General features: G+C 49.0%; 1 protein-coding gene across 1 annotated transcript in view; it reads right to left on the bottom strand.

Moving 5' to 3' along the window:
• The window catches only part of DNAAF11 (dynein axonemal assembly factor 11), a 56,681-nt gene extending 54,802 nt beyond the window's left edge, over positions 1-1,879 (bottom strand). Inside the window, exon 1 of the mRNA XM_090282727.1 lies at positions 1,785-1,879. Coding sequence (XP_090138853.1) covers positions 1,785-1,794 — 10 coding nt within the window. The 5' untranslated portion in view covers positions 1,795-1,879. The remainder of the gene's footprint in view (positions 1-1,784) is intronic.
• Between the last annotated feature and the right edge of the window lie 20,921 nt (positions 1,880-22,800).

Below are 22,800 nucleotides of genomic sequence, written 5' to 3'. Positions count from 1 at the left end.
TCCCACCCTGAAAGGGTGAACACCGGAAGTGGAACCAAGAGCAGATGCTAAGATGGGACTTTAAAGTCAGATCCCCTGCCGCCTGTGTGGCCATGAGGACACAGATCACAACCGCTGGACAGATGTTACAATGAGGGGCAAGGCCGAAGGGACAGCCAGCAGGGGTTTTACCCACAGAGAGATGGCTAACAAAACATGACATCCCCCAGGACTAAATAGATGGGCAGCCAACCACAATACTACTCAGTCTGGGCAATCGAAATACAAGGGTTGGTGGCTTGACGGATACGGACACGACCTCAATAAAAATTCACAAATTCTTGCCCAGTTTCCAGGCCGTTGCCCATTTTTGGACCTGAAACTAGGGTTGCCAGATTTAGGGGGGAAAATTACATACACATACATACACGTACACACACTGCTTGTCCTGTATTTCATCTGACAACCTGTTGACTAACAGAGAGGCCGGGTCCCCAAAGGGAAGGTCTCTGCAACAGCCTAACAAGAATACACAGCAATGATACCTCCAATCCTTTAAAAAATAAAACAGAAAGCTGATGGCTATTACTTGAATAATAATATACTGGGAAAGGGGGTTTGAGCTGACATGAACGCCTGCAAACACGAAGCATCGTCCAGGTATTCTTATTAGAGTGGGGGCACATGGGGGCCAGGTAATAAATGGAGCCACACCCATGTGCCGCATACCGTGAGAGCCCACAGTCTGTGAATCCATTAATAAACGTGGGAGAATATTTGGGTTGTTTCCTTGTTTGTTTTTTAGCTACGAGGAAAACAGTTGCCATGAAGAGATATGCACAAGTCTTTGTGCGGACAAAGGTTTTCATTTTTCATCGGTAATAGCCGGGAATAAAACGAGTGGGTCACAGGATAGAAACAACATTTTCATTTAATGTTTTATGATTGTTTGTCTAATTTTTTCCTATTGTTTTATGAGAGCAGTTGAGAGGAAATATCAGTAACTGGTTTACGAACGGGAGGTCACATTTACGAATCACCCGCCTCCTCTGCTGCCAGGATGTCAGCTCTTCCAGAGCAGGAATCCTGTCATCTAGCACAGTCTCTGGACTCTAAAGTATTAGTTATAACACTTTTCACAATAAGTGATCAATTAGGCAGGACCATAGCAAATCCCCCTGCGGGGGGCTGGGGGGGGGGTGGACAAACACAGGGCTGGTATCAGAATGGTTCCACCTAACACAATGGGTCAACCTACCATGAATCCCTGCTAATCCCATCACTTTGCACGGTTCTCTTGGTTTCTTTAAAGGAGCACCTTCACAGCACTACGTGCGTTAAACCACGGTGTTATTGCCTTATTATTGTTTCGGGGATGAGGAGGCTTAGGCCCAAAGGGGTGGAGTCATTGGCCCCTAGGGAGCAGGCGAAGCGGGGCGGCCGCACGCGGCTCCCTGGACCACGGGGCACACTGCCTCCCGGGTGGGTCTGAAGCTGCGGCTCCGTGACAGCGACTAGCCCGCGACCACGCAGCAAGCAAGGGCCCGCGCGGGCCCGCACCCAGTGTGTCTGACCCCTACGCTTCCACTGCCCCCTGACACCCCCTCTCCGCGCACCCCATTTCACTGGGGAGGACCCCGAGCCTCTCGGAGGCCAGGCTGCCAGGCAGGGCTGAGAAGGACCTGGGCCAGCCGGGCTGCGCCGCGCGGGGGTCGGGTCCCGGGCTGGCGCCGAGGGTCCGAGTGGACCCCGGACGATGCCTGGAGGGGAAGGAGCGAGAGCGGAAGGTGGGAGGGGGCGCTTACTCCGGCCCATGGCGTCTCTGCGGTTCGGGGGTCCCGGGAACCTGCCCCAGAGCCCCCAGGACTCCCTTTAAAGCTTCCGAGCCACGTCTCTGCGCGTCTACACCGGCGCTTGGGAACCATGGCAACGGGGACTCTACGGAGGCCGCGCGGGACCAGGTGGCGCTGCGTTTTCTGAGTCGCATGAGACCCCGCGGGGGGAGAGGGGGGGCTCGCGTGGGGGAGACGAGGATGTCCCCACCCGACCCTGGCCTTCGGCAGACTGCATCCCTTCTCCATACTAACTGGCCAGACTCAACTGAGAACCGCACGGGCTCTTATTTCCTAATGGGATCCGCTTCCTGCGCCTCCTGGGCGTGTCTCTGGGCCAGCCCTCTGCCCTTTTTTTTTTTTTTTTAATTTTATTGAACGCCTTCCAGAATCAGGTGATCTGGGTTTGTCCCCCACTCCGTTTACTAGCGGTGTGACCTTACGCTTCCTGAGCCTGTCTCTCCCTCTGTAGGATGAGTAGTAGTAATAACCTGCAGGATCACTGTGAACCCTTAATGAGAAAATCCGAGTGAATGAGAAACACCTTTAAAAACAGCGGCTCAGGGTAAAGGTTAGTCGTCATCTCTTTAAAGTCACCGCCCAGCACCAGTCAGTTTCCTGCTAAAACGTTTTCTGAAAACACCACCCGCCATCCTCCATCCCCTCCTTCAAGTTTCCCTAAGCAGCAGCCTTAACGGAGGGTGTAGGGAGTCTAGCTCCAAGGCCTCACTGCTCCGCTCACAGTAACCCAGGCCTCTGCAAAAGTGCCCCTACACTGCCCCCCAATTCTGGGCTCCGAAGGACATCTGTAAGCTCACTCCTTCTCAGGTGCTCCGGCGCTAACGCTTTAATGGCTTATAACTCCCAAGCGTTGTTTTATTTTTAAGTTTTATTATTAGAAAATTATTATCCTCTACCCCATTTGCAAAAAAAAAAAAACAAAGGCAATATGTAAAAGATTAAGCAACAACAACAAAAACTAAAACAACACCTCCTCCCATCCCAGTCATACGTAGTCTTATCTTGATATGTGTATCATGTTTGCATTTTCGGAGATTCACAGAGCAAGGCTGAGTGCAGAGAAATGTCTTCTCTGAGCAGCCTCCTGCTCATTGTGTCCTGTGGGCAGTGACTAGGGTGTGCAGGATGGAGGCGAGAGCGTGGGCTGAGGCGGGGGGCGGGGGGGAGAGCCAAACCGGGTCGAGCGAGGTAGGGACCACTCAGTGTGGCAGGGAGACAGCTGCCTGAGAAATTAGATCCGCGTCATGGAGACCCCAGGTGCCAAGAGAGAGGAAGGGAACTGGAATGGTGCGATTTCAGGCACTGCATTCCCACCGTGGGAGAAATATTTGGAGCTCTAAGGAGATGCCCAAACGCACTCAAACTATACATTTAGGTAATATCCACTACTTCTACCCAGAAGTCTGGTTCTCACCATTTCACTGTTTTTTGGAAGTGGGATAGTGCGGGGTGAAGAATATGACCACTGGCCCTGGCTGGTGTGGCTCAGTGGGTTAAGTGCCAGCCTGCAAACCGAGGGGTCACTGGTTCGATCCCCAGCCAGGGCACATGCCAGGGTTGCGTGCCAGGTCCCGGTTGAGGACATGTGAGAGGCAACCACACATTGATGTTTCTCTCCCTCTCTTTCCCCCTCCCTTCCCCTCTCTCCATAAGTAAATAAATAAAACCTTTTAAAAAAGAAAAAAGAATATGAGCTCTGCTTTGGAGGTCTGGGTCAAACCCACAGGTTTATTATTATGTGGCATCACACTGGTGCCTCCACCTTCCACAGCTGAAACTCATCCGTCGCCACACCAAGGTAACAATTCGCACAGTCGTGTACGGTGTGCCACTGACAGGTGTGTGTGCTGGTGTCTGATCACTCCTGGAGGAGGCAACGTGCCATGAGAGTAGGGCGGTTTATCAAATATGCCTGTGCGTGAACTTGGGCATTCTGACAGCAAAGGGTTCATCAGGGCTACAAAGGATCTAGTTTCTGGCAGGAAGCTGGTACTAGGGGGCATTCCAGATAGAAAGATAATTTCTATAATGACGGAGGCATGAAGCCAAGTCCAGTATAAAGGATCTCAGTGTCTAGGTCAAAAGAGGGAGACAGCCCAGGACTCTAGAAAGTTCTCGAGAGCAATTGCCACCCAGACGTCTGATATGTTGACTCTGAGCTTCTACCCTCACCTTCAGAAAAACACTCTTGAACCTCAACCTCTCTCTTAAACTCTCTGGTGGTCAAAGGGGCCCTGAATTTCTCCTGAGAAACTTAATGTCTGTGAAGCTGGGGTCTTTGATTGGCTCACACACAAGCTGAACAATGGAACTGTGATTCTACCTGTGTGCTCAGCGCTGTCCAGGTGCTTTGAGGTGTCAGTTAATTCTCACAGCAACCCTTGGAGGTAAACAATGTTATCCTCTGCATATTACAGGTAAGGAAACAGGGGCCCATTGAGATTATGTGACTAGGATCGTGGATTCAGGCTTTGGGGCCCCAAACTGCATTCTATGCTGCATCATTTTCGGGACTGAGAGCTACTTGAGAACATGGAGGGAGTTTGTTTTTCATTCCCGAATCGTAGCTCTCAGCCCAACTCATCGTGTGTCCAGTAACTGTTTGTTGAGTGACTGAATGAGCGAGTTGGTGAGCCAGTCTCCCCAAGAGCGTGGCTGTCCTAGATGAAGGGGCTCATGACTTCAGTAGCATCATCACAAAGGTATTCATTGTTTAAGGAGATCTAGCAGGCTAACCTAAAAAGTGCTCCCTCCTTCTGGTCAGGAGACACTTCCTTGGTTTGGGGATCTTTTCACCAAAATCTAGGATAAGAGCTCCTCCCGGGAGGAGGGTCTTTGACAGATTGTCACCACTCTGGTGAAACAGAGAAGAGCCTTGGGTAATAAATCAGGGTCACCAGAAATCTTACTTAATAATTTGTCATGGGCCAGGCTGGGCTATCATGCTGTGTCCTTCCTCAAACCAACATCACAGTCACTGTGTTTCTCAGAAAGAGCGCACCCTTGGGGCGTGAAGGACAGGTGTACAGATGAACTATGATTGCTACAGGCCACTGACAGGAAGGGAAATTGGGAAATCAATCACACAATGTGGCAGCTCCAAACAAAGTTAAGTTCACTTCACTCAAACTGAATGAGACTGTTTAAAGAATCATGGTGTGTATCTGTTTATGCAAATTGCTATTCAAAATAGACTCATTCCTTTGGCTCCTGGAAATATACAAGATGCGTAGCGCTTCCTGAGGAAACTGCTAACCACGTTTTTGTGCATATAAGTGGGAGAAGTAAATCTTCAAGAGAGTGTTTTGAAATTCCAGTAACAACAAAACAGTCTTTCTACTTCTTTCGTGCTGGACAAATTCCAGGGACATTGACCTAGAAAGCTATTTGGTTCTTATTATCTTCATTACTATATATAATTTAGCATTTTATGATGAGTAACTAATACTGTAGTTATAATTCTATTGTACTTCTATTAACTTTTCTTCAAAAGAGTTTTCTTATTGCAACTTAATGGCAGGTAAACAAGCTCCCATGTTTACCAGCACCTCTAGAATTCCAGTTCCTCCTTTGTTTTCCTCCTCTCTCCCTCCCTTCCTTCCTTCCTTCTTTCCTTCCTTCCATCCATCCTTCTGTCAGCAAACATTTATCAAGTGCCTTCCATACACCAAGCACTCTGAAGAATAATTGAGACAAATTAAAACTGTGTCTCCAAAAACATTAATCCTGCCTTAATATAATCTACGAGGATAAACTTGAAATGAGGCCCCTGGGAAATTGCAAGTAACTGCCAATTCTGCTAATGATAATAAGTTTATTTTAATTGCTAATATATTCCTAATTACTCTAGTTCTAAACTGTTTACTTCGCTGTCAATCATCTCCTTTGATTTATGTTCTTTGTGAAAGACTTTGTCATATCAATCCACCCTTTTCGAGTTTGGTGGCAGCTGCTGGGAGTGACTTCACCTTCCTTGTCACACAGCTCGGCTGGGCACCATTTGTCCAAAGGCAGAGAGAGGCCTTCCCCACAAAATCGTCTAGAAACCATGACTTCCTGTTTCAGCTTAGAGAAAAGTAGTATTTTCTAGGCTGTGGTTACATGAACAAAGAAGACTGACATGTATTCCAGACTCAGTTTTTAATCTAATCTTCAAACTGTCTGTCTCCTTTCAGCTACCTGATCGTGTGTGTGTGTGTCCAAATAATTGTTCCGAGCACATGACGTAGTTGGTGTAAAGATCCCTAATCTGGTGGGTATTAGAGGGTCTCATTAACCCATTTATTCATAGTTCCCCCACAAACATGTATTGAGCCCCCAGGGTTGGGGATAGACTAGTGACCAAGACTGATAAGGTTTTGATCATCCGGAACTTATAAACTCACAGGGGAGACAGACAGTAAACAAGTAAACAAATACTACACAAGGTGATTGCTGATGATCTGTGCTGTGAAAGAAAATGCGTTGATAGATTAGTTTAGGAGGAGGGCTCCCTTGCGTAGTCAGAGTAGGTCCTGTTTAAGATGAGACCTGAGCACGAGAAGCAGCCAGTCAGAGGAGAGCTAAGGGAAGATTTTTTCCAGGGAGAAAGAAAGCAAAGGCTCTCAGACTAGGGAGCACCGGGCCTGGGTGAAAGGAACAGAACAAGTCAGCTAGAGACTTCCGGCCAAGATGGAGGTGTAGACAGACACACTGCATCTCCCTCCACAGCTAAGAGGGACTACTGTTACAGAGTGGGAGTCTCCAAAAATCCCCAGAGCCTGCGGGTTGGGGGATGGGGAAAAGGGAACAGCTTTTAAGATGCCTTTGCATGACTATGGCTAGTGGCTAGTGTCTTGGTTATGCAAAAGACTTTGGTTCTTCCAAGGCCCCAAGGAGATAGGAGGGAATTTGACCATGGAATAGTGCAGAAAGAGCATACAGAGCCTGTGCAAGGTTCTGTGAATGGTCAGAACTGGGTACCACACCCACTGCGTCACAGGACGCAGTCAGGGATTTAAAAATAGGCGGCAACCATTTTAGAGAGGAGGAGAGGAGACCCACACAGTTTGCAGGAAGGAGAGAACTCCATGCAGCTTGGAAAGGGAGAATACTATGTGGCTTTGAAAGGGCAAAGCACATGTTTTCCTGGACTGTTATATGGAGGCTGATGACATCGTACCCCAGATCCTGAAGGAGACAGCTAACAGATAAGGCATGGGGAACTTCTGGGCATGGTTTTGGCTTCCAGCCTTTTGGGGAACAAGTGAAATGCTTGATCCCGTGGGAGAACAGGGCTCTGAGCTGAAGTGCTCACTGCCCTCCCCAGGTTGGAATACTATAAATAAAGACCTGTTTTCCTCAACACTAGTTGTTGGGTTTTACACCAAGGCGCCACATGAAAGAACCTCCTTTTTCTCTGTAACAGTTTTGGCGACCCCAGATGGGACTAATGGAAACTGTAACCTGGTTCCCTCTGTAACAATACAACTACCTCAAAACTAGAGACGACCAGAAGTTCCAGAAAATCAAACTGCCTGGAAGTTCAGCAAACAAAGATATAAAGAAGAAATACTCATCCACACAGGTAGGAGGGGCAGAGCCGGCGTGGAGAGGTCGTGATGTGGTGGTGGCAGCAGTGGCAGCAATGGCAGGCCAGCAGAAAGCACAGTCATATATTTTAAAAAGTCAGGAGGGACACCTGGGGAGCGTTCCCAGCTCCTCACCAGACTGCACAGCTCACGGTCCCAGCACCAGGAAAATCAAGCCTCATTGCTTCTGACTGTGCAGACCAGTGGGGGTTGGGGCAGAGGCAGAAATTGCCGGTCTCTCATCAGAGTCCGCTTGTTTAAAGGGCCCTCACAGTCCTAGAATGTCTGCAGACCCACCCACTCTGGGAACGATGGCCAGGGCAACAGCTAGAGAGGTGCCAGTCCTGTATGGAAGTGGGAGAAATGTCTGGAAAAGGGGCGAGTGCTGAGCAAGCAGCATTGTTCCCTCTCAGAGCCCTCCCCCACACACAGCGCCACAACATGGTGAAACGGGTCGCCCGTTACTGACGAATCCCTAAGGCTCCACCCCTTACAATGTAACAGGAGCGAGAGCTCTAAATGAGACACAGAGGCAAACAAACACAGGAGCCTGTCAAGATGAGGAGACAGAGAAGTATGGCCCAAAAGGGGAAACGGATCAAGGTTCCAGTGGGAGAACTAAGTGACAAGGAGATAGCCAACCTAACAGATGCAGAATTCCAAACACTGGTGATAAAGATGCCCACAGGCTTGACAGATATGCTTAAGTATGGCAAATGTGTAAGAGAAGAAGTGAAGGCTATGGTAAGTGAAACAAAGGAAAATCCACACAAAACCAATGGTGAAGGGAAGGAAACTGGGATTCAAATCAATGATTTGGAACACAAGGAAGAAAAAAACTGTCAACCAGTGCAGAATGAGGAAACAAGAATGGAAAAAAATGAGGAGAGACTTGGGAACCTCTGGGACAACTTTAAACGTGCCAACATTCAAATCATGGGGGTGCCAGAAGGAGAAGAGGAAGAGCAAGAAATTGGAAACTTATGTGGAAAAATAATAGAGGAAAACTTCCCAAATTTTGCCAAGGAAATAGACATACAAGTGAAGGAAGCACAGAGAGTCCAAGCGAGCTGGACCCAGAGGGGACCACACCAAGACACATCATAATTAAAATGCCAAAGGTTCAAGATAAAGAGAGAATCCTAAAAGCAGCAAGAGAGAAGTGGAGAGTTACCTACAAGGGGGTGCCTATAGGACTATCAGCTGATTTCTCAAAAGACACTTTGCAGGCAAGAAGGGACTGGCAAGCAGTATTCAATGTGATGAAAAGCAACCTACAGTGAGGGGCATATTTGGAATTAGAAGCTCTGTCTTGGACATGTGAAATTTGAGAGATATTCTAGACACCTGGAAACTCTGAGAGAGCACCTGGGCCTATGAATGGAGCAGAGGTTCCGGCTAGGAGTGTAGCAGGAGCGCTTTGCAGAGGTGTCTAAACTTGTGCCCGTGGGTGAGACCACTGAGTTTCAAGAGAGAGGAGGCCCACGGATGAAGCCTGAGGACACTCCAAAATGTAAGAGGTGGTGAAATGTGGGAGAATCAGCAAAGGAGACAGAATCAGTCACGTAACAGGAAAAGCCAAGTAACGCTGCTGTAGGTCAAGCCATCTGAGACCTCAGAATGAACCACCGGATTTAGCTACACTGACAGGGGCTGCTGTGTTGGAAGGAAGGGTGACATCTGATTGGAGGGGGTTTAACAAAGACTGAAAGGACAAGCCTGGAGGACAAGAGAGGTACCGAAGGCGAATCTCTCAAGATGTTTTGCTGCTGCTTGGGGCAGAGAGTGGCTATAAGGGGTGTGGAGTCAAAAGAGGGCTTAATGAAGACAGGTGTTATCAGAGCGTGTGGGCACGCTGCTGTGGGAGAGGGGACGATTCCGGGGGTGATGTCCAGGAATAGATAAGGGGGGGCGGGTTGCAGTCATGAGGAGTGAGCTGGCTGTGGATAGCAGCAAGGCCTCTCCAACCATAGAGCAGGGAGGCATGAGAGGAGGAACAGATGCCCGTGGGTGTGTAGGTGGGCTGCCAGGGCTAGCTGTGTCTTTATCACTGTTTCTCAGCCAAGTGGGAAGCAAGGACATCAGCTAAGAATGAGACTCGGGAGGGATACCCTGAGGGTTTGAGGAGTAAGGACGAGGTCTGAAACAGTTGCCTGGGGGGATGGGAGAGTGAGCACACAGGCTGGGCTAAGGCGAAGACAGGGCACCCTCCTCCCCACAGCCACCCTGAGGTTTGTGGTCATGAATTTAAAGAAAGGCCTGATTGTGTATGTGTGTGTGTTTTTTTTCTCAAGCCATGTTCAATGTGTGGGTAAGGTTGCCTGATAGATGTAGCATTGGGTGTAAGCAGAGCTGTGGTTTTACCAGGGAAACACAGTGAACAGAGGGAGGTACAGGGCAGTGACTTAGAAGACAGGCCATGGAGTCCATGGTGAAGAACAGAGACAAAGACGTGATGGAGGCCGGAGAGACAGTGACGAGGTGTCGAGACCAATCCAATCTGATGCGAAGAACATTCTGAAACTCTTGATCTCTCCATGACCTGGAAAGATGGTGCTGGTTAAGAGCAAAGTGTGCATAATGGGGATTATAATGGAGGGAATGACAAGGTCCAGGGTTTGACTGTGCACGCGTGTGGCTGACAGGGTCACAGGCACCGGGACCAGACAGAAAGTGAGGGCCAGGCAAGAAGCCCATTAAAGGCGCTCAACACCATTAGCTGCCAGGGAAGTGCAGATCCAGACAGCAGTGGGTACCGCTTCATTCCCTGAGGTCACGGCTCTAATAAAAAAAGACAGACATTGCCAAGTGTTGGTGGTGGGAATATAAAATGGTGAAGCTACTTTAGACGAAAAGAAATAGTGTATTAAAATGTTAAATATCAATTTGCCATATGACCCAGCAATTAATTCCATTCCTAGGTCACCACCCAGTAGAAATGAAGACATGTATCCCTACAAAGACTTGTATGTGAATTTCATAGCAGCCCTATTCACCATAGCCAAAGAGTGGAAACAACCCAAGTGTCCATCTGATGGCATGAGCCCCAAAACTAGCTTGGGGGAAGAAGGAGGGGCAATGATCCAGAAGTAGCCACGGGAAGCAAGGAAGACGCCTACCCTACTTCCAGGTCCAGTGATACAAGAACACTGAATGCATGTGCTTATAATTTATAATCAATCATCACAACAGCATGGTGGGAGGAAGGGAGGGAGGTACTAGTGAGGAAGGTCCTTGACTTGGAGCAGGACATGGGTCCCTAGTTTTGACTCCTGCAGGGATTAACAGGAGACCTCAGTCAGCCACATTACCATCTGGGACCCTCAACTATAAAATGAAAATAATACCTCTGTCTTATTCCTCATCACATTGATGTCACTGCCCCTTTGTCAACCTTGTTTATTAGTTTGTGAGCCCTGAGCTGCATGGAGCTCAGAACTGGCACAGGGGGCAAGAGCTGAACAAAGGAAGGCAGGCAGGGAGGGAGCGAGGGAGGGACACCCTAGATTTGAGTTCATGTTCTGCCTCCCTTTTGATAAAGGGTCTTTGAAATGAACTGTGTGCTCATTGACCCCACATTGGGAGTGGGCAGGGAGATGACTCTCCTCCGGGGTGACAGCTGATAGCGCTGCCCTTACAACAAATCATAGCAGGGGGCTGGGCCTGTCATCTGCTGGGGCCCTCTGCTTCCAACAGGGCAATGGCCACTCGATTGACCCCAGATGGTGGCCGCTTCCATGCCCAAAGTCCTTCTCACTGGGTGGCCTGTTTTCCTATCCCATCAACCTTGCAACCAGCACAGTTTTCTTGGATAAACACCAAGGTGTTGGCAAGGCTGTCTCCGAGTTGAGGGATTATGGGTAACATTTTTTTTGCTTATGTGCATTTTCTTACTTTTATTTAAGAAAAAAAAAAACAAAAAATAGTGAATCACATTCAAAATCCAGAAAATCAAGTTATTTATTTTTAAAGTGAATCATTTCTCATGCCACTCTGTCATCTCACTCTCTCTTGCTCTCTCTTGTTTGGTCTTGTCCATGACAATAAAGTGATGCTCCACCTCAGAGAGGAACTTCCGAGCTTCAAAGGAGCTGAGTGGCAGGCTCACAAAGCTCTGCATGGCAGAGCAGCCGAGTCAGACCTACGTCTGTCTGACTTCAAACCCTGTGTTGTCTTTATACCGCCCCGCCTCATGTGAAATAATGGGAGAATTGTTTGTTCAGCTAGATTGGCACAGTTTGGGCTTCAGCCCACTGCTGTCTCTTCCTTCCTTCTACCTTTTCATCTTGAAACTGAAAACTTCACATGGTCCCAGAAGTCAGAAAAACTATTTGACTACTACTACTGTTACTTCTCCTCCTCCTCCTCCTCCCCTCCTCCTCCTCCTCCTCCTTCTTCTTCCTGTAATAATGGCAGCTCCTGCTTTAGAAGAGCTTACCCTGTATCTAGCACTGTGTTAAGCTTTAAGTATTTTGCTGCAGGGACTCATTTGATACTCACAACAAGGCTGTGATTTATGTGGCATCTGTATCCCCTCTTACGGATGGGGAAATGAAAGCTCACAGAAGTGAAAGACCTTGTCTGAAGTGACACAGTCGTTAAGGAGCGAGGTCAGAGCCCAGCACCAGGTCTCATCTGACTCCAGAGCAGGAATATCACACTATTGTTGTGCTGGAGTTCAAAGAATGTGGCCAGCTGGGGAGGAATCAGGAAGGTGAGGAAGGTAGAGGGCTCTGGAATGTGGTCCTAGATTTTTCCTTTTCCTAAAAAGATGGGAGGGGGGATAAATGGAGCTGTTGGCACTGAGCTTCAGCTCTCTCCCCCACAGCAGATCACTTGCAGCCTGAACTGGAGTCTCTCCCACACAAAAGTCCGCTGTTTCAGTTTGGGTTGGGCTGGAGGGTGGTCAGCCTCTCTTTCCACAGCGCAAATACAGAATGGCATTTTGCATTGAAAAATAGCCACCGCACCTCTGCATGTCACTTTTTTTGTTTCTATTTTTGTTAAGGCTCCACAAAGATCAGAAAATTTTTCAAGTGTGTTGCCAGATTTTAGCAACCACCTGCTAAGCCGCCCCCACCCCCAAGGTACCCGTCTGGCTCCCTAGCAGGTGTAGCGTGCAGCTGTAGCTGGTTCTACCCAGCGTGAGACAGATGGAGGGGATACAGCCATCACAGTGGGGTAGGTTTTTTAAAAATACATGATCAGACTTTCATCAAGGCCTGGTAGAGATTTATGGCATTGATGCAAAGTATGCCAAGTTAGCAGGTGTCTGCTCTGCTGTATTGTATGAGCCATAGTGGGATTCCTCTTGGTGGGGAGGGAGGGCCCGTTAGGCATCCCTGCAGCACAGGCAGATTCTTCTGTGTCTGAGTTGTTTTGAAGTAACTACAGTGGATTTTACTTGGGGAAGCATTGCAGGGCGGGTGAGGGCGAGGGAAATGGCACAGGAGCCTCAGTGACCTGGCGGGGGGGTGCCAGCCATGCATTCTCTCTGAGATGTGCCTTCTTCACCTTTAAAATGAGGGTGTGGCAGAACCTGCTAGAGCTCACCACAGATCGGCTGGCTTCCCTGCACTTCCCAGCCCCCCATGTGTAGGTGGGGTCACGTGACTAAACCTCACTCCTGGCCGCTAAGGGCAGGGCTAACTCTCTCCCCATTGGAGGCCGTTAAGCAGATGGGCTTGGGGACCCTATAGGCGAATGGCATTGCTTTAAGCTGAAGGGGGACTGCCTGTCCCACATCGTGTGTTACCTGGTTTTGCCTGCTGCGGCAGCTAGGACAGGAAGTAATCACTAACAGGGCTGTGGTGTGAATTATAGATACAGCAGGCGAAGCATCTAGCACATAGTAGGTGCTTCATCATAATGGCAGCTCTTTCTATGAGCCAGTTACTGCCATAGAAGCCTCCATAAGCAGGGGTCCCGAAGTGGACCAGATGGTGTTTGGTGATTTCTCTCTTATAATGCATCTCATTCACATAAATCTCTGGATCTAGATTTGAGAAACTTGAAATATAAAGAAAAAGCTTAAAGGGCATAGCTGACCCTGAAAGAAAAAAAAAGGCTCTTTTCATTTAATCTCTTGCCCCCGGAAAACATTGTCCTGAGTTAGTATTTCCGTAGAGAGTGACTCGGACAATCACTGATATTCCAGCCACCACCCCCTCGTAACCTCCCGTTACCCTCTCAGCAGCAGCAATAGTGGGCGACCAGGGCTGCGGGTCACAGGGCTTGGGCGTGCACCTCCCGCTTCCACTCTGCGTCTTGGGAGTCATCAGACCTCTCAAAGGTTATCTATAAGGTACTGATGATAGTACCTGCCGTATTAGGGTTCTCCAGAGAAACAGAACTGACAGGATATATACAGCTACACAGTGGACCCTTGAACAATGTTTGGGGTGCTGATCGCCCGAGGAGTAGAAGATAGGCCCGCCACTTTCGCTGGCCCTCCACATGCGTGGCTTCCCAGCCACGGATACAACATACAGTTGACCCGGAACAGGGTGAGTTTGGGCTGTGCGGGTCCCCTTTAACACAGACCTTTTTAAGTTCTCACTTTTATTTATTATTAAAATAGGCCTCTTAACTGAATACTAGAATCAGTTTGTCCAAGCCCGTAGAATGGGCAACACCAAGAAGGAACGCTAAGGTAAATTGTGGACTCTGGGTGAATACGATGTGTCAGGTGTCAGTTTGTTGCTGGTGGAAAGAGGATTCTTCCACGGAGTCCCAGAGAAAAGCATTTCGGGAACTCACGCATAGGAGGATGTGGGCAATGATGGCAACATGTATTGAATCGGAAACAAAGGACTGACCCCGGGTGCTTGATGTCTCACCCACAACTAAATAGCTCAGCTCCACCTGCCTGCGGAAGAAGTCCAGCCGCTGGGGCCTCAGAACCACACCTGTCAGGCCCAGGAGGGCCGAGACCCAGGAAGGCAGAGCTCCTCTGCGTCCTGTTTCCCCACCTGTACATCTGCGCCAAGGCCCAGTGGCATCTGGGCCCTGACCCGTGCTGAGCTGGGGCCCACGCTGTGGTCTGCACAGCTGGCCAGCCACCATGGCTGCCACACAGGGACAGCACTCAAGTGAATGAGTCCCGTTAAGCTTGGGTTACATCTCTTCGGGTTTGGGAAGGGGTGAGCTTTCTTTCAAACTAACCAATTCTTCCTTGTGGGCTTGTGCTAGTGCCTCCCCATCTCCAACCCCTTTCCTGGATCTTCCAGCATTTTGGGACCTTATCCTATCTGGTCTTTTGCCCAGATTTTCCCAGGCTAGACTCCTCCCCCTTATGTCACCATTCCGGCTCCTATTGCACATGCCTCCAAGTTCTGCTCAATCATTGGGCTTCTATTCGGCGTATGCTTACCTCCCACTGCACCATCTTCGCTTCCACTGCACACGCGCCCGGCAGAGATTTTCCACTTCCTATTTTATCCACTCCCATCCCCAGCCTTCGCCGTAATCCTGACTAACAGGCCGGTTGTTCCCAGGGAGATTGGAAAGCTGCTTCTTCCTCTCTACTCAGGGGGACAGGGGGATATTAATCCCCCTAGTGGGGCAATGGGGCTTAATGTGTGATTCCATTTGCTCCCCTCCTTTTTTAGTAACTACCTACTGTAACAAATTTAGATTCATTTTTGGTTTAAAAAAAAGCAAATGTACCATTTGGGTTCTTGACATTGATAAAGGGGACAGCTATGCATGTGTGGAGACAGGAGCATATGGGAAATCTTTGTACCTTACTCTCAATTTATTTTAAGCCTAAAACTGCTCTGAAAAATAAAGCCTTTAAAAATGCAAAAATTTTTTAAAAAATGGTATGCTGGTCAACATTTTTGAAAGATGCTAAAGACCAAACTCTTTGTTTTGAAAATTATAAATAAAGGGAAAAACTCACGCTGGACTCCTGGATAATTAGATGGCAGATATTTTGTGTAAAGACACAGCCCAGCGGATCAAGGAAGAAATGATCAATGGGGGTATCATCAATTTCCTAAGCATCGAGCAGAAATGGCTGCTGACAGCAGAAAGTAGCATGTGCCTCTTGATGAGAAATATGACAAACTTGTGAAGCAGCTGTACCACCTCACCCCCCAAAATTTAAATGGGCAACTTATGAAGCCCCTGTAATCAGCTGCCCTTCGGCGGGAACTACAGAAGCCTGAGCACAGCGCTGACCTCGGCCACAGCAATGCGCTCAGCACCATTCCTGTTGTGGGAACGCTGCGGGACAGAGGATCCAATTTCCACAAGAGGCGAACTTCCATGGCAGGGAGATAGTTGGCGGGCAAAGCTTTACCTTACAAAAGACCCAAAAGACATATTTCAAAAACAGGCAGAGTTATACAATGATGTTGAGGAATGAACACTGGGGCTAAAACTCCAGAAACGGATACTGAAGCGATTACCATGCCAACCAGGTGGTACCCCAAGGGGAGGGGAGGGTTCCCGGTGTAGGCACTAACATTATCCTCTCTCTTTTTTCACGTTTGGTTCTTACAGAGGCATTTGCCTTATACTAATTGATTCAGTGACATATTTGTTTTACACTGTTTTCTGTACTGTGTTGTATTAACTATTAGAAAAATTTAAATGGCTATTTTGCCTCTTTCTTAGAATGAAAGGAAGCTACATAAACATCCAAGCTGTTGAGGGCAGAAACCCTATCTGTCTTCTTCGTTGATATGTCCCCAGGAGCTAGACTGGCTTTTGGCACATGGCAGGGACTGAAGATGAATGAGTAAACGAGGCTAAGGGATCAAATACACACCTAAGGTGCCGTTCCGACAACTCTTATAAACGTTGGCAAGGCCAGGCGTTCCCAGGGAGTGGAACATGTGCTGTACGCGACAGGCCTCACTCTCTGTGACCACACTGCCGGCTGCTGGGGCCGCACTGACTGTGGGCTCCCCGGAGGAGTCCGGCTGGCATCCCTTGATGGTAAGTCTCCCTGACACCCAGTCAGAGTCTCTGCCCCGCTGCCACAGCTGAAGCTGCAGGAGTTTAAGGTTGGAGTAGCTGCTCTTGGCGGTGGGGCCCGGGGGCCGTGATCTCGCTCCGGAAAGCTGCCAGGGGGCCGGTCCTGAAGTCATTTTGCAGAGCGACACGTGGCTTTTACCTGCATTACATCTTCATATACTGACTTGGTGGAGAATTCCTGGATCTCGCTCTCTCTGTTGCTGCGTAAACACATGAACACAAGCCTAGCAGCTTAGAACACACCTTTCTTAGCCCACAGTTCCTGTGGGTCAGGCATCTGGAAACAACCTCACTGGGTGCTTGGCCAGGCTGCAGACAAGACGTGTCCGGCTTGGGCTCTCCCCTAAAGGCTCAGCCGGGACGGCCTTCGCCACTGGGTCACAGGAACAGAACTGTGCTCACAGCCACCTGAGCTTGGAAGCAGAATCTTCCCCAGTCCCGGCTGGCACCCGATGGCAGCCTTGCAGGAGCCCCAGGAAGCCGGGTCAGTCTCTGACCCCCAGAAGCCGGGGCATCACACGTGGGTGCTGCTTGCAGCTGCTACGTGTGGGCTGACACCGTTACTCAGAAACGGATGACTAATGCAGACCTTGCGGGGACGGGAGTGAAGCCATTCCCCTCACGGAACGGGTTACCAGTAATCGCCAGAGCCACCCTAAAAAGTAGGAATCATGATCCGTATTTTATACATAAAGCACCCGAGACTCAAAGATATGGAGGAAGCTCACCAAATAATTGGTGAGCAGGATTCCGTTTCAGCTCTGGGTTCCCTCCAAAGCCCATGCTCTTTTCACCTCTTCCCAAGGCTTTAAATGAAGCTTAAACATCACCATGGCTCTGCCCATGTGTCAACTTTAAACCCCAGAGTAGAAACTGTCCATCTCCAGCTCTCCTCCCCAGCCAACCCCGCCTCTTGTACGCTAAGGCAGCTATGCTGTTGGAGGGGACAGGGGCCCGCCCTGACCGGGCGACAAACACAGCGCAGGCCTCCTAGAAGGTGGCCAGCAGAGGAGAGAAGGGAACCAGGGTGCCCATGTGACCATACATCACACGGCAGCTGACCCGGACTGATTTTGGTGGCTGTTGGGAGGCCAAGGCCATGGGCTGCCCCACGGTGGATGGTCTCTCCACCAGCAGGGAGGGGGCAGCTGCGTGTGTTCTTCCAAAGTCGGCTGTTTCCCAGGGAGACAAGGTGCCGCGAGTTTCCTGGACTGGGAGTCCAGGCAGCCTGAGCGAGGAACAAGAACAACCCTAGGCGTTTAAAGGTTAGGAATGTTCTGTGGAGACCCAGCAGTCAAACTCGGCTGATGGATGTTCCGCCCTAAAACGTAACAAAGCGACGTGAGCCGGCAAAATCAGCAGGTGACCAAACCCGAGCCTCTTGGGGACATCAGGAGAGCTGAGACGCGGACGTGCAGCCTGTCCGAGCTCTGCTGGGGCCACAGCACAGCCCTTGCCGGCTCGCCAGCAGCCGCCCGGTCGTTTTTCCCTGAACTTCACCCTCCAGAGCAACAGCTCCAGCCTGACCGCATGGCCACTCTGGGAAACACGTGGTCAGCGATCCTAGGTGCCCGGTAGGAACGGAAGAGCAGAGGCCGTGGAGACCTGGACGCGCCTGCGGCAGCAGTGACCACATTGTCTTTCGACGCACTCAACAACTATTTTTGAAGACCTCTTTGCACTGGCTGGTGGGGCTCAGTGGATTGAGTGCCGCCCTGCAAACCAAAAGTTTCCCGGTTTGATTCCCGGGCAGGGCACATGCCTGGGTTGCGGGCCAGGTCCCTGGTTGGGGGCAGGCAAGAGGCAGCCGATCAATGTATCTCTCGCACACATTGATGTTTTTCTCTGTCTCTTTCTCCCCTCTCCCCCCATCTCTAAATATAAATAACTTAAAAAAAATTTTTTTTTAAAAAGACCTCTTCAGTAGTTAGCCCTGGGTACAGTTGGGGGCCATGAGGAGATTACCGTCTGGAGAAATGAACAAGAATTACAGTCGCTTAGACACGTCCTAAAGGAGCTGGGTCAAGGGCACAGCAGCGGAGAGGAAATCTCTAAATCAACCTGGGGATTCAAGGAAAGCCTCACAAGTGGCGGTGGTAGTTGAGGGGGTTCTAGCAGGATGACAGGTTTCCAAGAGGGACAGGCAGGGGAGGACAATCCAGTCAGGGGAATAGCAGGACCAAAGTCAGGATGGCAGGAGAGTGTGGCAGGAAGAGTCTGTTTTCCCGAAGCCCCCAGAGAGAAAACAGGGCTGCGAATGCCTTGGTCTTAGCTTCTGACCTCCAGAAATGTAACAACAATCATTTGTGTGGCTTAAGTCCCTGGTTTGTGGTCATCCGGTGGAGCAGATATAAGAAACTAACCCGGTGCTCAATGAACAACCTTCCTCCATGATCGCTCACGTGACAACAGGTATATATAACTTGTTGATAAATCCATTTATTAGTAGCATAATACTTCTCTCAACCAAAAATGCACTACACAGAAACGACATAAAAAGTGATATTTTGACATGACCGTTTTAAGCAAAGACAAATTTCTCCACACAGCTTCCCACTCAGAGAATATCAAATAGAACGAGTTTGAATTGCTACACGCATTGGGGACATGTCCCAAGCAAGGGGGATGGAAGGGGAGCGTCAGCTACAAACCCACAGCACCGTGGGTTTATGTCTTTCAAAGCACGCTGGTGTTTTGCCTGTATTTTCCCCCAAGGGATTTTTGTGTGTAAAATCTTGACTGCAGCTTTAGTGACAGGTACCCGGGAGCCTCGCAAAGGCTGAAAGCCTGGTAAGGAAAATGGTCCAAGAGAAGGATGCACCTTCCAAAACATGAGTCCACCCTGCCCACGTTCTGTCAACTGTCCTTCACCGCCACCACGAATACCAGGCCACTCCTTCGGGAAAACTCATCACTTTTTTATGCTGTGTTTTAAGTGTAAACGGCATTTGTTTACTTTCAAGTTGGTACTGGTTATACAAACTTGCTTTTCTTATTCAACTAACGTAACTGAGCGAAGGATAGTCCACGTGGGCAGGCCCAGGAATCCGCATGGTCACCGGCTTCCCCTAGACATCGCTAACGAAAATTAATGTTTCAGCGCCACGGCCTCAGGGAATAATAGGACAATGTTTTCCCAGATGGTATGTCCCGTATCCCATTTCCCTCTCCACTGCTGGTGTTTGCAAGGGAAAGATAGATTCATATTATCTTCATGAACATATTATGAGGGGAAAACTGGGATTTAAAAAAAAAAATCACATAATCAAATTAAAATGGCAAGTCGCTCACTCCCTTCCAATAAAGCAGGTGATGCCAAGCAGAGTGCAAATCAGACAACTTCTGAATATTCAGACTGGAGACATTCATCAGAGGCACTCCTGAATGGCTGTCAAGTTTTGGCCAACCTAGGTCAGAGAAAGGAGAAAGGACATGCATGATTCATCTCCACGCACAGGAAGCGTGGTGTCTGGGCCAAGCACTGCGCATACACGCACAGGTGCCCATGCCGACGAACTAGCTCGAACGATCGTAACTAGGAAAGTAGAGCTTCAGCTTCGAGCAATGTTTCTTTTCTTTCTTGCCTTAGCGGTTCTCGGTTCTCTCTCTCTCCAAAGACAAGCTACAGAGGTTTGTGTCCCTGGTCCCAGCTCGGTACTCAATTCAGTACCCTTTCTTACTGTTTTCTCCTCCACCTCCTAGACAACGGGAATGTCTATAGGGTAACAAGCGGGTTTTCCCCATATTTCTACTCCCTAGCATTCATTCATTCATTCATTCATTCATTCCCCAACTCTGTAAACACACCTTCCTGCATGTAAGTGTAGAGAGAACAGATGTTACCCATTTTGTTACCCTAAACCCATAAGTTTACAAAACGCAGGACTGCTGATGCTAACACGTCATTGGCAAGTGGGAGAGCTGTGATGACCTTCTTTGGAAAGGGACACTCTGGCCAATGGTGAGCAACGTAGACAGTCCCAAACTCCCGGACTTGAACGAAGAAGGCGGTTGAATGAGGATTGCATTATGGGAAAAGGGCTGTGACTTGAGAAGCGGGAAGTGCTAAAGGGTCGGCACCTAATCTGACGTACACGGAGCGCAGGGCAGTGTGGCAGGGCTCCTCCATCAGAGTTCGTGGGACCGGATTCAGAGCCTGCTCGCCACCACATCAGATCCTCCTCTTTGATTATTGAAACAGACTTATGAGTCATTCCTGATTCTTGATGGTCAAACCATGTCTTTGGCTCATTAGTCTCTGGATATGTTTATAAGTGAGGGAGAGCATTGCAAAATCTATATGATATAGGCACAGAGCCCTAGGCTATAATAAGAAATGATGCAGGGAATACATTCAATTTAATGAATATTTATGGCATATATACTACTGTCAAGGCATCGAGATAGATACAAAAATGAAGCCAGAAGTCCTTGGTCCCATAGGTCTTAAATGCAAGAGTGTGTGTACACACGATGGGCAGGGAATAGGTAAAAAGGGAGAAGGAACAAGAGAACAAGTTAATACAGGGACCCAAATGATCAAAGGAACGCTCTTATTCCAGAAAGGAGGCTGTAGGTGGGAGTGGTTCTGGAGGAAATGGCATCCCAGTCCAGATACGATTGCTTCTAGGGGGGGACCACTAAGGAGCTCAGAATAGCCAGAGGTGTCCGTAAAGCAGCAGGTTGGGTAGTGGCTCCTTCAAGAAGCCTTGCCTGCCCATACTCGCCCCACTCCTGGTCTGAAAAAAGTCTCCCTCCTGGTATCCCCACAGCCTCTGTGCTAACCCTATACTTGCTCTTCCCTTATTCCATATTGAAAGGCAGCTTCACTGTGCCCTTTCCATGTCTCTGTAATTAGACTCTGAATTCTTAAGGCCTTGGCATGCAACCTTGTCCCTTAGCGACAGAGTCTCACCCTTGGTAGAGACCATAAATGTCTGCTGAGCAGAACTGGGCACCCAGTACCGCAGAGAACACATAGGTCCTCAGTAAAGATTTTGTAGGTTAAGTGAGGCCACGTTAGGGCTTTACAAACCATCTTGCCAAGATTTTCATAGTTAATGTACAGAGAAGTACCCGGACAGGCTATTGAAAACGGAGACCCCCTCAGAAGTTTGGACTCAGAGGGTCTGGGATCAGGTTACTCAGATCTGCCCTTGAAACAAGCTCCTCGGTTGATTCTAGAGAGGTTGCTGCCACGCCACGCTTTGGGAAGCTCTGCTCCATTACAGAGCTTCCGAACGACATGATACCTGTTTTTCAGATTAATTGCACGTGTTCATCTTAAAACCCACAGAGAATGGATGTATACTATTCACACCATCTGACAAACAATAACGTTTCCATAGCCGAAAGCTGGGTTACAAAATGACTCTTTGGGTGAGACTCTCTTGTTCAGACACCATCAGTAAGGCCCGTCCGACCAGGGCAACATCTCCGCCCGTAAAGCCGAGCACATGCACAGACCTGTATAGGTAACAGCCAGTGTGGAAGAGAGCGGGCTGCAGCCGGACGGAGGGGCTGCCTGTCTTAGAGGAGCTTTCAACACACATCATTCGTTTACAAGGACCAAAGAAGAAGGATTTCTCTCTCAGGTGGCCTCAGGACCCAATTGCCTAACTATCAGATTCAACAAAACTTAGCCAGAGTAATGCCTGCGCCCAGAACCCTGCAATGCTAGGAAACGCAGAGGAGCATCCCTCAGAGGTGTCAGTAAATCAACGTCAGCGGGAGCCCTAAACAAACTGACTCTTCCCTCCGCGTCACTGTGGTTTCGGGATTAACAAAGCATTCATAAATAGGGCAGTACAGGGCAAGGGCAAAGGCCTGTAGCCTAGTGTGAACAGCAGACCTCGGTTTCCAAGCTGTGGGAGCCGGCCTCTGGCTGCCTTGTTAAAGCCGAGGTGGATAACACAGTCCATCTGGCAGTGGGGGTGCTCTGTCCGCTGCCTGAAATTCGGTGAGCCTCTCCCCCATGCCCCAGTCGCCCTCTGAAATACGCTGAGCCGTGGCAGTCAGCCCACAGGTGGTGGCTCAGTGCCTGACAGATAATGGAACATCACGGTTCGGAACCGAGATCATGTCCTGGGCAGTTCGCCAGTTATTTGGGAAACTGTAGGAAAAGGTCCTCTTGCTATGAGGAATGGTTAAAATGCATGGCTACGAATTTTTAAAAGCCCTTTAAAACTATTGAAACTTTTTGAAATTCACATGATTCTTAAGGCCTTAAAAATAAATTCTATCTAATTTGATGTCAGAACTTGGACACAGGATGATAACACCATTAGATTTCAGTGGTAACAGAAAGTCTTCTTCAGGACAAACGGATCAGGGCTGTTCTTGTATGGAGTCATTGCTATCATGACTCAGCACAAAGTGTCCTCAGACTTCAGCTTACGGCCATCTTTGTCCAT

Source organism: Furipterus horrens, unplaced genomic scaffold (assembly GCF_987537825.1).
Source record: "Furipterus horrens unplaced genomic scaffold, mFurHor1.1.pri manual_scaffold_7, whole genome shotgun sequence".
NCBI classification, from domain to species: Eukaryota; Metazoa; Chordata; class Mammalia; order Chiroptera; family Furipteridae; genus Furipterus; species Furipterus horrens.
The sequence above is the reverse complement of the archived record's forward strand: the minus strand, read 5'-3'. Positions and strand labels throughout refer to the sequence as shown.